General features: G+C 45.2%; 1 protein-coding gene across 1 annotated transcript in view; it reads left to right on the forward strand.

The window, feature by feature from the left end:
* The window catches only part of LOC119415261 (solute carrier organic anion transporter family member 5A1), a 37,277-nt gene extending 24,698 nt beyond the window's left edge, over window positions 1-12,579 (forward strand). Inside the window, exons 3-9 of the mRNA XM_037682436.1 lie at window positions 1,040-1,257; window positions 1,856-2,020; window positions 5,824-6,022; window positions 9,501-9,660; window positions 10,298-10,542; window positions 11,899-11,963; window positions 12,077-12,579. Of these exons, the coding sequence (XP_037538364.1) occupies window positions 1,040-1,257; window positions 1,856-2,020; window positions 5,824-6,022; window positions 9,501-9,660; window positions 10,298-10,542; window positions 11,899-11,963; window positions 12,077-12,579 (1,555 nt within the window). The remainder of the gene's footprint in view (window positions 1-1,039; window positions 1,258-1,855; window positions 2,021-5,823; window positions 6,023-9,500; window positions 9,661-10,297; window positions 10,543-11,898; window positions 11,964-12,076) is intronic.
* Window positions 12,580-13,592: the final 1,013 nt, after the last annotated feature.

A 13,592-nucleotide genomic window follows, 5' to 3' on the forward strand; every position in this document is an offset into this window, starting at 1 on the left:
TCTTTGTGGCTCTTCTTCGTGGCTCTTCTTTGTGGCTCTTCTTGGTGGCTCTTCGTGGCTCATCTTCGTGGCTCATCTTCGTGGCTCTTCTTCATGGCTCTTCTTCGTGGCTCTTCTTTGTGGCTCTTCTTTGTGGCTCTTCTTCGTGGCTCTTCTTCGTGGCTCTTCTTTGTGGCTCTACTTGGTGGCTCTCCTTTGTGGCTCTTCTTCATGGCCATTCTTTGTGGCTCTCCTTCGTGGCTCTTCTTCTTGGCCCTTCTTTGTGGCTTTCCTTCGTAGCTCTTCTTTGTGGCTCTTCTTCGTGGCCCTTCTTGGTGGCTCTTCTTGGTGGCTCTCCTTCGTGGCTCTTCTTCTTGGCCCTTCTTTGTGGCTCTCCTTCGTGGCTTTTCTTCTTGGCCCTTCTTTGTGGCTTTCCTTCGTGGCCCTTCTTTGTGGCTTTCCTTCGTGGCTCTTCTTCATGGCTCTTCTTCGTGGCTCTTCTTGGTGGCTCTTCGTGGCTCATCTTCGTGGCTCTCCTTTATGGAGGTGTCAGACTCATGAACGAGGACAATTTTGACACAGCCAAAGAAAAGTAAATTGAAGTAGAAGCAAAATACTTGTAGATTTAAAACATCTGCTTTAGTTACTTAGTGCCCCAGTACTTCAATTTTTTATGGGTATTTTGTATTCATGACTGAACAAATATTGTAATATTGTGAAATTGTCTATGAAGTTATTTATTGGCGCAGAATTTCTGTAGTTTGATATTATCTGTATTGTGTATTACTTATTGTATCACTTATGCAATCTAATACAATATGAAATATTTATAGCTATGTTTGTGATAACCACCTTTACTGGAAACCATTTTGTACTTAAAAAGTAACTTTCTATCCATAGCAACACACCTCTGAATCTAAACAAATAAATTAGATCTCTTTGGTCACTCATCAAAGAGGAAGCACGTTCATACCTGTGATTAAAGTGGTCAGATCACTGCAGTTACAAACAGAAAAGTTGAGCGATGAGTATTAAATAAATGTGGTTTGTGTGCGTTAAGGTGGAGCGGGTTCCTGCTCTGTGCTGTGGCCATGCTGCTGGTCATATTCCCCATGTTCACCTTCCCCAAGAAGCTTCCTCCTCGACACAAGAAGAAGAAGAGAAGGAAAAAGCTCACTCTGGATGACCTGTCCAGTGATGATGATGTACTGAAGGAGAAGAGCAACAACAAAGCCCAGACGGTCACCTCATCCATGGGTTTTGGCAAAGACATTAAAGGTACCCCCATGATTTACTCCACTGACAACAAAGCAGCAGCTTTGTAAATGTCACGTTGTGGTTCTGGTTTGGTGAAAAACAAACTTCGCTCTGTGGAAGGTGGTTGTTTTTAAGTATTGTAATGATTTATAGCCAGAATATGATGGAATTTAACTAAATTAATAAAGACAGCAAAGTATTGAGCTGTTTGAATCATTTTCTTGTCAGCAGTGGGATTCAGAGCTCTGTTTTTTTTAGCATTTAATGATAAAACTAATTAACAGAGCATCTTAAGACAGATAGGTTATGATTTCAACATGTGGTTTGTGATGGTCTGTTTTCTTTTGTGGGGGAGGGGGGTGATGACAAACATTATAAATCAGTTGGTAAGTGCAAATTTACAAAAAATAAAAGAGCAATTCATCTTTTCAAAAGGCTTTGAGTGACTTTGAGAGTGAAATGATGGTAATTAAAACTGTGACGGTCTAAAGTTAACTCCAGCTGGTTGCTGTGAAACCAAACCAGCCTTCAGTGAGAAATCTAACGGACATAATTGTGTCTTTTCACTGTCATGGTGGCAGTAAAACACAAGTGAGGCCTGGTCTTTATTGTCTTTCAGACCTCCCCAAAGCTGCAGTGAGGATTCTCAGCAACGTGACCTTCCTGTTCGTCAGCCTCTCCTACACCGCAGAGAGCGCCATCGTCACCGCTTTCATCACTTTCATTCCCAAGTTCATTGAGTCCCAGTTTGGGATCCCGGCTTCCAATGCCAGCATCTACACTGGTGAGCTTGTTTTATTCTGAAATCCCTTTGATATCTTTGTTTTCAATGTAAAAGCTTCTGTTTAGAAACATTTAGCGCCGTATTCAGATAGAACTGTCTGTAACATTTCTGCAGCCGCTCCAACGGGCCGCAAACAGACCAGAATATTCAAACAACACCCCGGACTGCATTTTTCTGTCTGATCAATTAGTTTTGTTTGAAAGATAAACTGAAGAGACTGTCAGCTCGGAGCTGCAGGTTAACATTAATATTAAAGAGACGGCTTGTTTTCAAATGGAGGGCAGGTTCTGGGATGCTTCACCAGCAGAGGCAGTGGTCTACACCAGGGCTTTAACAGACTACTCGAGTAATCGACCCATAGGACATCTATCGAGCTTTTAAATTTCACGTCGAGTAGTCGTAGTGACGTCATTACGTCGCCGTTACGTCATTGCGTCACCTGTCACATGATCCGCACCCGGTGCGGGTTATAAAATGGATTCCTCCAAGCAGACCGATGGAGCGGAGCAGGTCCAGTCTTGGCTAACGGGTAGAAATGCATCAATAGTCTGGAAATATTTCACTAAAGATGAATCTTCTGGTTCAACTACCGCAAGGAAACAGAAAATTAATCAACTTCCTGACTGTTTGGAGCTTGTTGCGAACTGGTGTTACACCATATTCTGTGACCACCGTATATTGTGACCGTAGGGGGCGGTGTTGCATGCACTGTTGCAGGTCACAGAATATAGTATAACACCGGGTCCAATCGACCGAACCAGAACCAGCTTCCTCTGACCTTGTTTCTGACCTTGTTTCACAATTAAAAAGAAAAAATATTAATCTCTAAACCTATTTAAAAAAAAAACTAAACATATTAATCTCTAAACCTATTTAAAAAAACTAAACATATTAATCTCTAAACCTAATGCGCAGCACAGCTGGCGGTGGTGCGGGGTGGTCGACCCCCCCCCCCCACCCCCACTGTTTTTAGTTTAGTTTTTGACGTGCTGCACGTTTCTTTCACTTTTGCAGCTTAATAATAAAAACTAATAGTTTTGGTTTTCTTGTGATTTATTTGCAGTATGATCAACAGGAGCATAATATACGCTCCCAATATCCTGATGCATGCTCAATAATCCAGGTAGAAAAATCTAAAAAAGTTAAATCTGGTCCTCTGGACATTCAAACAAAAAAAACAAAACAAAGCAAAACAACAACAAAAAAAAATGTAGAAATGTTTCGTCTCTCATCCGAGAGACTTCTTCAGTCTGAGGTGCTGTATTCAGCTCAGTCTCTTAAATAGCACCTTCTCAGAGTGGATCAACCAGTTTGCTGCTGACAACCAGAACCAGCTGATCACATGCTCAAGAAGGACCATCAGCCTAACAATGGATCATTAGCACCTGATGGCTGTTTACTGTTCACAGAGGGCTGAGTGATACTAGCAATCACAGCATTGTAAGAGGGGGACAGTTGAACCCGGAGGCCTCCACCCCTGTTTAATGATGGATCACCTACTTCACATATGGGGAGCAATATGGCTTTTAGTCTTTCTGCTCAGGTTTCCATTCAGCGTAGGATTAATGAGGCGTTTTTCATATTTTCGTCTGTTTTGCCCGTCAGACTTTACACCTACAGGCAGATCGTTTGTCGTCTGCGTTCTGAGTCATGCTGGTGTTACATCGAGCGCAGGGAGGGAAAGATTTAGCTAGAATCACTGAAAACATTGTTCTGAAACGACAGATTCAGTCAGACTACGTGAAAATGAAGCACGTTGTTGCAGTTTATCGTCCACTTGAGCATGGCTTTTATGAATAACCAATGAACAACCAGACAGAACTGGGTCGTTTAGGAATATTAAAGTCAGAGACGTGTTTATCGTGATGATAATGCAAAGAGAAAAGCAGCAGCCGAGGTGCCGAACAGGACGAGCGTTGTCTGTTTCTGCCTGGGTTAAACGCTCCTCTGCCTTTGAAGCCGCCCACACTCAGTGTTTGCTGTCAGGGTAATTCAAGGCCGCATGCGTTTCCAAAGACAAGAAGTCCAACAGCAGAGAGGGAAAGATGGCTGCCAGGACCAAAGTCTCACAGTTTACAGGAAATTCAGTCAGTAAAACTGTCTGTGATTAATCTAACAAGGTCAGGTCCTCTGGACAGATTCTTCTTCTTGACTCGTTTCAGCTCCTCAGACTGAAGAAGTCTCGTGGATAAAACATGAAACGTTTCAACAAAGAAGAATCCATCCAGAGGACCTGCCTGAACCTGGTTAGATTTATCTACCTGGATTATTTTGGTCCCTGAACAAGCGATGCGAGTATTTGGTTTGCATTGCCGGCAGTAAGTCGGACCCTCCGGGGCTGCTCGTTGTCACAGATTCTGTTCATAACTTTTCTGGACTGACTTTCTCGGTGCAGCCAGGGGGTGCAGGGAGTCCAGTTGGGTGGCCTCAGGATTCATCTTTGCAGCTGATGTGGTCCTGTTGGCGTCATCGTGCCGTGATCTCCAGCTCTCACTGGAGCGGTTCACAGATGAGTGTGAAGCAGCTGGGACGAGGATCAGCACCTCCAAATCTGAGGTCGTGGTCCTCAGACGGAAAAAGGTGACTCGCTCTCTTCGGGTTGAGGTCAAGTTTCTGCGGTTCTGGAGGAGTTCGAGTTTCTCAGGATTTTGTTCACGAGGGAAGGATGGAGCATGAGATTGACAGACGGTGCAGCATCTGCAGTATTGTGGACTCTGCCGGTCCGTTGTGGTGAAGAGGGAGCTGAGCTGTAAAAAGCTCTCTGTTTACTGGTCAGTCTACGTTCCTCCCCTCACCTCTGGTCATGAACTCTGGTAGAGACTGAAAGAATGAGATCGTGGATCCAGGAGGTTGAGATGAGTTTCCTCTGCAGGAGCTGGACTCTCCTTAGAGACAGGCTGAGAAGTTCAGTTATCAGGAGAGACTCAGAGGAGAACCACTGCTCCTCCACATCAAGAGGAGCCAGTTGAGGTGCTTCAGGCATCTGGTAAGGATGCTCCTTGAGCGCCTCCCTAGGGAGGTTCTTCGGGCATGTCCAACTGGAAGGAGACCCCAGGGAAGACTCAGGACAAACTGGAGAGACTACGTCTCTCAGTTGGACTGGGAAGACCTTGGAGTCCTCCCAGAAGAGCTGGAAGAGGCTGTGGAGAGAGATGTCTGGACCTCCCTGCTCAAGATGCTGCCCCCGAGACCTGAGTCCAGAACAACGAGGATGGATGGAATGGATGGATGGATGGATGGATGGATGGATGGATGGATGGATGGATGGATGGATGGATGGATGGATGGATGGATGGATGGATGACTTGTTTAAATCCGTTTTCTCTTCTCATCCTCTGATTGTTGTGTTTGCATGAGGTCGTGATGAAGATAAAAATGTATTTTACAGATTTATGGAGAAGCAGAAACGAACAGAACCAACGTTGTATCGACACCATGACTAACCAGAACATTAAAAAGTGCTGAGTCACTGTTCCGTTCTCTAAAACTGGAGTCTTTTCTGGTAAACGTTTCTCCAAATTATCTGTCGAGTTAATGAAATAAAATAATAATACAGAAAAAGACTCCAAAATGAGCCAGACCTCAGGAAACATGAATTTATTAAGACTGAAAGTGGTTGATTCCAGGAGCTTTTGAGATTCATCTCAAGTTAATGTCTCGTCTTCCTCACTGGTTTAATGGTTTTGAACCAATAAAACTCTCCAGCCTCTCAGCACTTTGCTTTATTAGAACCGTATATTAGCTGACCACGACGGGTTATTGAGTTTATAGACTGTCTAATCTGAGCTCGTCTCCTCCCTCAGGTGTGATCATTGTGCCCAGCGCCGGCGTGGGCATCGTCCTGGGCGGTTACATCATCAAGAAGCTGAAGCTGGGAGCTCGTGAGTCGGCCAAGCTGGCGATGATCTGCAGCGGGGTGTCCCTGCTCTGCTTCTCCACGCTCTTCATCGTGGGCTGCGAGAGCATCAACCTCGGAGGGATCAACATCCCCTACACCACCGGGTGAGGACAAACGTAGGGAACTGGGGGGTTGAGGAAGTGCATCACCGCTGTGACCAGGAGTCTTTTCTTTTGTCCAACCTGAGTTTAAGGGAGACGGATGACAGGACAGAGGAGAGGGAGCAGACACGAGCAGAGCTGAGAATCAACAAAGAGAAACGAAATCTGAACAGATCAGTGAACTGTGAGGGAGGAGGCAACAGCCACAGAGCTGCAAAATACAGACAGAAAAGAAAGTCTGTTTCGACGTCCTTAGTCTGAAAAAGATGCAAATAAAAGAAGCTTGGAGTGAATAAACGATGAGCTCAAGCGAACCATCACCTCATGTGCAGATTTTATATTTACAGCATCAAAATGACAAGTTTCTGATCCGGACGGAGTTTGTAACAATTTACTGCTCAGTTTTATTCATCTGTAATCTGAAGATACTTCAAGACTCTGAGCACAAACTGAGAGCGACTTTGCGATGCTTTTTTGTTTTATCCTTTTACTTAAAGTTTGAGCCCTACCTCAGGTTAATACAAGTATTTTTATTATTTGTCTTAATACATGGGAGCATCTGCGTGTCCTTCAGTATTTTAGATGCTTTTGTGCATTCACGTGGAAATATGTCAGAGTGAGGGTGAGGGTGAGTCACCTCCTCATCACAGCGGCGTTACTCCTCATCCTCGGCGCTCTTCAAGTGTGCGTCTTGATCAGTGAAACGTTTGTTTTATGCAAATAAAATGGTGTGGAACGAGGCACACCAGGAACTGAGAGTTTCTTGTTCAGTGGAGGTCGTTTCCAGTTTGCAGAGCGGCTCTGCACGGCGTGATGTTTGGATCAGGATGTTTGCTCACAGTTTCTGGTTCCTTCATAGAAACGACTTGAGAAAGTCCTCTGTCTGCAGTGCTCTTTCAATCATGCTGCAAAGGTAACGTCATGCCTAACTGTGTAACTGCAGAGTTTGATGTGCACGTTCCTTCACAGACGCTCTAAAATCTATAAATGTGCAGTTTTTAACTGTGACATCATGTGTGCAGTGAGAACCTTGAGCACCTCCTCAGGACTCAAGAGCCTTTATTAGTTTTAGTTTAGTTAGTTTTTCTAACATCCTTCTACCAGTATACCCACTGTCCCTCCTCTGGACATGTCCAAACCACTGTCCCTCCTCTGGACATGTCCCAACCATCTCAGTGTGTCCTCTCTAACTTTATCTCCCAGTTGTTCAACCTGTGCTGTACCTCTGATGATCTCATTCCTGATCTTCTCCATCCTTGTCTCTCCTAAGGAGAACCTCAACATCTTCATTTCTGCCACTTCCAGTTCTGTCTCCTGTCTTTTTGTCCATGTCTCTGTCTCCAGACCATACAACATAGCTGGTCTCACCACTGTCTTGTAAACTTTTCCTTTGACCTTTGCTGACACCCTTTTTGTTTCAAATCACTCCTGAAACTTTTCTCCATCACTCCATCCTGCCTGGACTCTGTCTTACTACGGCTGACTTTCATTCCTCTTCTTTCAAGTGCATACCTCCACCTCTCCAAGTTCTCTTCCACCTGTTCCCTGCTCTCGCCACAGATCACAGTGTCGCGTGTAGTTTTACAACGCACAAAATGAAATGTATCCAGTACTATTCCTATTCATAGGCTGTGAAAATAATAAAAAATAATTAGAAAACAATCATTTGAAAGTTGGACCCCTGTAAGTGTCAGTTGGAAAAACGATGCAATAATATTTACATGTTTGAGTTTGTCTGTTCAAAATGAACGGTGAAAATGAAATCCTGCAGAGTGTGGAGACTCTGCAGCTCAGCTGCAGTTTATTCAGACAAAGCATCTCCTTCCAGCGCTGATAAAACATCAAACTGAGTCTGAGACCCAGTTCTGCTGCTTCTCCAACAGCAGAGCTTATTCACAAAGTCACACGGTGGTCAGAAATACCTGGAGACAGATTCAGGCAAAGCAACCGTGGGTTACAAGTGGGCATATAATTAATTATTCAGCATATTTCTTTATTTCCTCCCTAATAAATTCACTTTTTACATTTATTAATTTAAGCTTTAAAGCATCAGGTGACACTTTCCATTCTTCCTGCTTAACGACCTCGTCCATGGAGGACACACACAACCTCTTCTGAACAAGGTTTTAGTTTAGACCAGCCACTGCACTGGTCTCTAAGTTCAAACATTTTTCTACTTTGGACACTTTTAAACATCTATTTCAGGCTGTTTGCGTCTCTTTCTGATTCCAGGAGTGAACAGGAGTCCTGAGAGCTCAGACCAGAGGCATGTTTTTGCCGGCTGCAGCTCGGCCTCTCGGACTGAACGTTTCCTGGCAGCGGTCGTTTTTATCGGCTCATCTGTGAATTCCAGGAGCGACGGCACGGATCAGTGCAGGATAACGCGTCACGAGCCCGTACGCGGAGGCGTTTGCGTTCGGACGGAGCGTCCCTGAGAGCAATTACCCGGCAGCGATGGAAAGAGTCCAAAGACAGCTTGGAGGAGAGGATCTTTGGCTCTCTGCCTCCTCGGTCCACGTGTTGCTGCTGCTGCCTCCATCCGTCCTCTGCGCCCTTCACTCTCCATCCTTCTTTTGTCTCTTGTGCTTCTTGTTCCTTCTTCATCATTTAATTCTGGTCTCATCTGTTCTTTCTTCACTTTTTTTCTCGAGTTTACTCATTTTATCTTTAATTTCCATCTTTTTATTTTCACTTCTTGCTGTTTTCTTGCAAACTTTTATTTTTTTTTTTTTATTAAGAATCACTCACATTAGTCGTTTTAACTTTTTTATTGTGATATTTTGGTCAAACATTCATGATCTTTGAATGTTCTACTTGATTATTAGTCCATCCAGCCAGCCGTCATCTTCCTCTTGTTCTGGGAGGTCCAGACATCTCTCTCCACAGCCTCTTCCAGCTCTCCTGGGTGGACTACAAGATGTTGCCAGACCAGCAAAGTCATAGTCTCTCTAGAGTGTCCTGGGTCTTCCTCGGGGTCTCCTCCCAGTCGGACATACCTGAAGCACCTCCCTAGGGAGGTGCCCAGGGAGCATCCTTACCAGAGTTCATTGCCAGAGGTGAGGGGAGGAACGTAGACTGACCAGTAAACAGAGAGCTTTGCCTTACAGCTTAGCTCCCTCTTCACCACAATGGACCGGCACAGAGTCCACAATACTGCAGACGCTGCACCAATCCGTCTGTCAGACTCACGCTCCATTCTTCCCTCACTCGTGAACAAAACCCAGAGATACTTGAACTCCTCCACTTGAGGCAGAACCTCACCCTCGACCTGAAGAGAACAATCCACCCTGTTCTGACTGAGGACCATGGTTATTAGTCCAAAAAGGAAATCTGGATCCCTCACTCTCACCCATCACCACCTCCTGCTGCACTGGGGGTGGTATTAAAGTTGCATCCACGTAAATTCAGCGACCCAACGTTTCCAGAACCTGCTCGCCCGTTAGCAGCTTGTTCTGTTGCTGATGGTGTTTTCTTTCTGCAGACCTACTCTCACCATGACGCAGAGGAACCTGACCGGAGGCTGTAACGTGAACTGCGGGTGTAAAATCCACGAGTACGCTCCGGTCTGCGGTTCTGACGGCATCACGTACTTTAACCCCTGCCTTGCCGGCTGCAGCAACGTGGCCAACGACAGCAACGGGGTGAGAAGGAGCAGTGAAGATCTGTTGGTGATGAGACTTGTTAAAAGTTAAAGAGCTTCAAAAATATATTAATATTAAATATAAAGTCAGTTTTGCATATTTTATTGGTGGATTAGTTTAAAGAGCTTTAAAGTTAAAGTTTCTGATTTTTTATGTAAATGCATCATTTTCATACAAAAGTTTAGAAGTGAGAATATGACATTTGCCATTAATGAACTTTATTTTATCTTTGAAGATTTTCTTCAAAATAGATCATTTATTTGTCTTTAAATATTTTCCGTTTCATCAGAGGAGCTAAAACTATTATTTTAAAGTTATATTTCCTAAAGAAGTGTTGAAAAGTTTTATTGTAGGTTTTAAAATGTACACTCAAAGGCTCAAATATCTTATCTGTTCTTTTTTAAAAGTTCTTACAGGGAAAACATTTCAGAGTGATTTTAAATGTAGTTGAGTAGCTCTGAAGTCTTTTAAAATGATAAATGTTAAAATAAAACGCAGACCAGTTTCTGTCTGAGCGATGTTCCTGATGCTCCTGATGTTCCTGAGGTTCCTGTTAAAGACGACATATTTTCATTATTTGCACGAACGATGGGTCCGCGGTGTGTAAATCTCCGGCTGCGTCTTTGTTTCCCTTCAGGTCCGTAACTACTCGGACTGCGCCTGCGTCCAGAGCAGGCAGGTCATCACGCCGCCGTCCAGCAGTCAGGGCAGCAACCAGCTGCAGCTCGTCATCGTCAAGACCTACCTGAACGAGAACGGCTACGCCGTGTCGGGGAAGTGCGACCGCACCTGCAACACCCTCATCCCCTTCCTCATCTTCCTCTTCATCGTCACGCTCATCACCGCCTGCGCCCAGCCCTCCGCCATCATCGTCACCCTCAGGTTTGAACGCTCGGTGCCCTGAGAGTCGCTTTTCTGCGTCCCGACAGATGTTTTCACAGGAAACGGACGGACTAGATTAGATGTTTTATCTCCACTCCTGCACCTGTGCTGCTCATCTGCAGGAAAAAGTTTCTGTCCTATGAGTAAAAACTAGGAAGCATATTTTTTATGCTATAATGCATACATAAAGGAAGAAAAAATATGTTGTTAAAAAACAGATTCCTCTAAAGACTTTGTTTCTGCTGCTCAAACATAAAGATTTTAACCTTTGCATCAGCTTTAAGGGAAAAATCAGCTACACATTATTTATTTATTTATTTTGGTGCAGTCAATAAACATAATTATTTCTGAAGAAGCCTAAAAATCCTACTTTTTTATGTCAGATTTTTTTCTAACGCCCTCACAGTAACTTTACTACACTCCATTAGAATACTGTAAAAAAAAAAAAAATCGTATTTATCATATAAAATAATGCATTCCTCTCTGTAATCTTTATTACTAAACTTTTTATTTTTATATTAGCCCACAAGGTGGTTCCCTGCTTTTATATTGTAAAGAGGAAAAAGTGAACATGCATGCAGGCTGCGGACTCAGGCGCCCGTTGGTTTATCTGAAAGTGGACCATGCTCCTGCAGCTCTCGTATGTTTTGGTCAGTACAGGCGAAAAACCTTTACAAATTAGACATTTTATCACTGACAGAGTTTAAAAATATAAAGAAAATACTAATTTTCATAAAAGATTTGTTTATTAAATCCCTCCATGTTTGAAGGTCAGGAGACACGATTTAGTTTGACTGAAACAAGACCTCATTTTTGGCTGCTGGATCTGAAGGGTCCGCTGGTCCAGGGTCTTCACAAAACGCAGGACTGGAATTTTTAAGAAACTGTCAAAAAAAAACAAAAAACGTTTTGATAGAGAATACATTTATTTCAAAAATTGTTATAAAAAGAATATTTTGTCAATAAAATAAAACTGAAATGTGGCCTTTTTTTTTTTACACAAAAATCATTTAAATTTTACGTTTTTATTTCAGGCTGATATATTTGTAAAATACTGATTAGATTTTGTGGAACATCATATTAAAAATCAATATTTTTAGCAGTTAAATAAAGTAGGAACATGAATGTGCATGGACAATAAAAGCGTTAGATGCAGTTCCACTGATGTCCTCTAGGCGGCAGCTCTGAGAAGATTCCGTCCAAATTTTCTTTCACAAAATATATTATTAAACATTTTTGTGCTTTAATTTTAATTAACTTAAATCCTAACGTGGTAATTTTTTCAGCTTGTTTTGCCCAGAGAAGTTTCTGAGAGAAGTTCTGCAGCGGAGCGCTCCGTGTTTGTTTGTGTTGCAGGTCGGTTGCAGAGCAGGAGCGGCCGTTTGCTCTGGGAATGCAGTTCGTTCTCCTCAGGACCCTCGGTGAGTCCAAACAAACTCGTGTCCGGTTGTTTCGAGCCGAGCAGGTCTGTGTGGAACATGTCTGTCGATATGAACGGCAGCTAACTGCGCCTTCTTTTACACTCTCCTCGCAGCCTACATCCCGACGCCCATTTACTTCGGCGCCGTCATCGACACCACCTGCATGCTGTGGCAGCAGGACTGCGGCGTCCACGGCTCCTGCTGGGAGTACGACGTCACCTCCCTGCGCTTCGTCTACTTCGGCCTGGCCGCCAGCCTCAAGTTCCTCGGCTTCCTCTTCATCTTCCTCACCTGGTACTCCATCAAGTACAAGGAGGAGCGGGTGGAGCGTTGGCTCAAACGCCACCTGTCGCCTGTCGACACGGTGGGGAGCCTCGTCTGCCACCCGGGGGGCCACAAAGGCCACGCTCGTACCCGCTCCTGCCCCGTCAACATCCCCCGGACCGACCCCAACGTGCCCCCCGCTAACGCTCCGCTGCGCGCCGGCGCCCTCAACCGTGGCGTCAGCACCCAGAGTTGCCCTGGCAACGAGTTGAAAGCAATAACTCCTCCTCCTCCGGCGGCCCCCGCCTCCGCCTCCGCCCGCTCACTGGAACACGTTTCAGTCCGGGTCTGAGTTCATGAAGTGGAGGCAGGTCTGAGCCCTGAAGTCCTGATGGTCAGGATTTGTCTGCACCACCGTCTGGGTCCAGACCTTCACCTGGAGGCTCGGGTTCGTTCAACGATCGGCTCGTTGTGAGAACTGAGAGATTTTTCTCTGAGGGGAATAAAATCTGCTGAAATCAGTTTGTTTTGTGATTTATCAGCTGGTGCAGCCTGGAGGACAGTTCTCTGCTCATGAAGTCCCCCCTCGCCCCCCACGTCACCTCACCTGGGCAGTACGTGCCTTCTGTCCCTCAGTCCTCGTGTACAGAACAATCAGCTGAACGGCTCCTCCACCTCCTCCCACCTCCTCCTCGCCCCACCAGCGAGCTTCTCCTTCGTCTGTGTTCAGTTCTTCATCATCATCGTAGTCCTCCTCATCCGCTCTCTGACGGGACAACACAATCCACCCTCTGGACCCGCGATCCACCAGTTAGGTGTTAAGAACTGGAAGCCGATGGCATGGTGCTATGTGCAAAACGTTTGTCGTCCTTTTGTGTTTGTTCTTTTGTCGTTCACGGTTTCAAACAGCTGAACAGAATCCAGCAGGTCACCGGGTCGCCGCAGTCCTGTCCCATGCCGGGCCTTTTGTTGCTCTGCTGACACGACGGACTGTCGTCCAGCTCCGTACAATGCATCCACACATGGCAGGTGTGGACCCCCCCTCGATAAGCAGCTTGACCTGACGGGACCTGAACCCTCCTCAGAACGGTGACCGGGAATCCTTCAAATAAAAAACTAAGAGAAAGCGGGAAGGAAAACGACCGTGTGACAGAAGTGCTGATCCCTCAGGAGGACGCCCCGTCGTCTCGTCTTGACGCTCGTCGTGTCGTGACGTCGTCGTGTCAGGACGTCGTTGTGACGTGACGTCATCGTGTCATGACGTCATCGTGTCATGACGTCGTCTCATCTTGGCGCTCGTCATGTCGTGACGTTGTCGTGTCGTGACGTCGTCGTGTCGTGACGTCGTCGTGTCGTGACGTCGTC

Source organism: Nematolebias whitei, chromosome 9 (genome assembly GCF_014905685.2).
Source record: "Nematolebias whitei isolate Nwh7 chromosome 9, NemWhi1, whole genome shotgun sequence".
Classification (NCBI taxonomy): domain Eukaryota; kingdom Metazoa; phylum Chordata; class Actinopteri; order Cyprinodontiformes; family Rivulidae; genus Nematolebias; species Nematolebias whitei.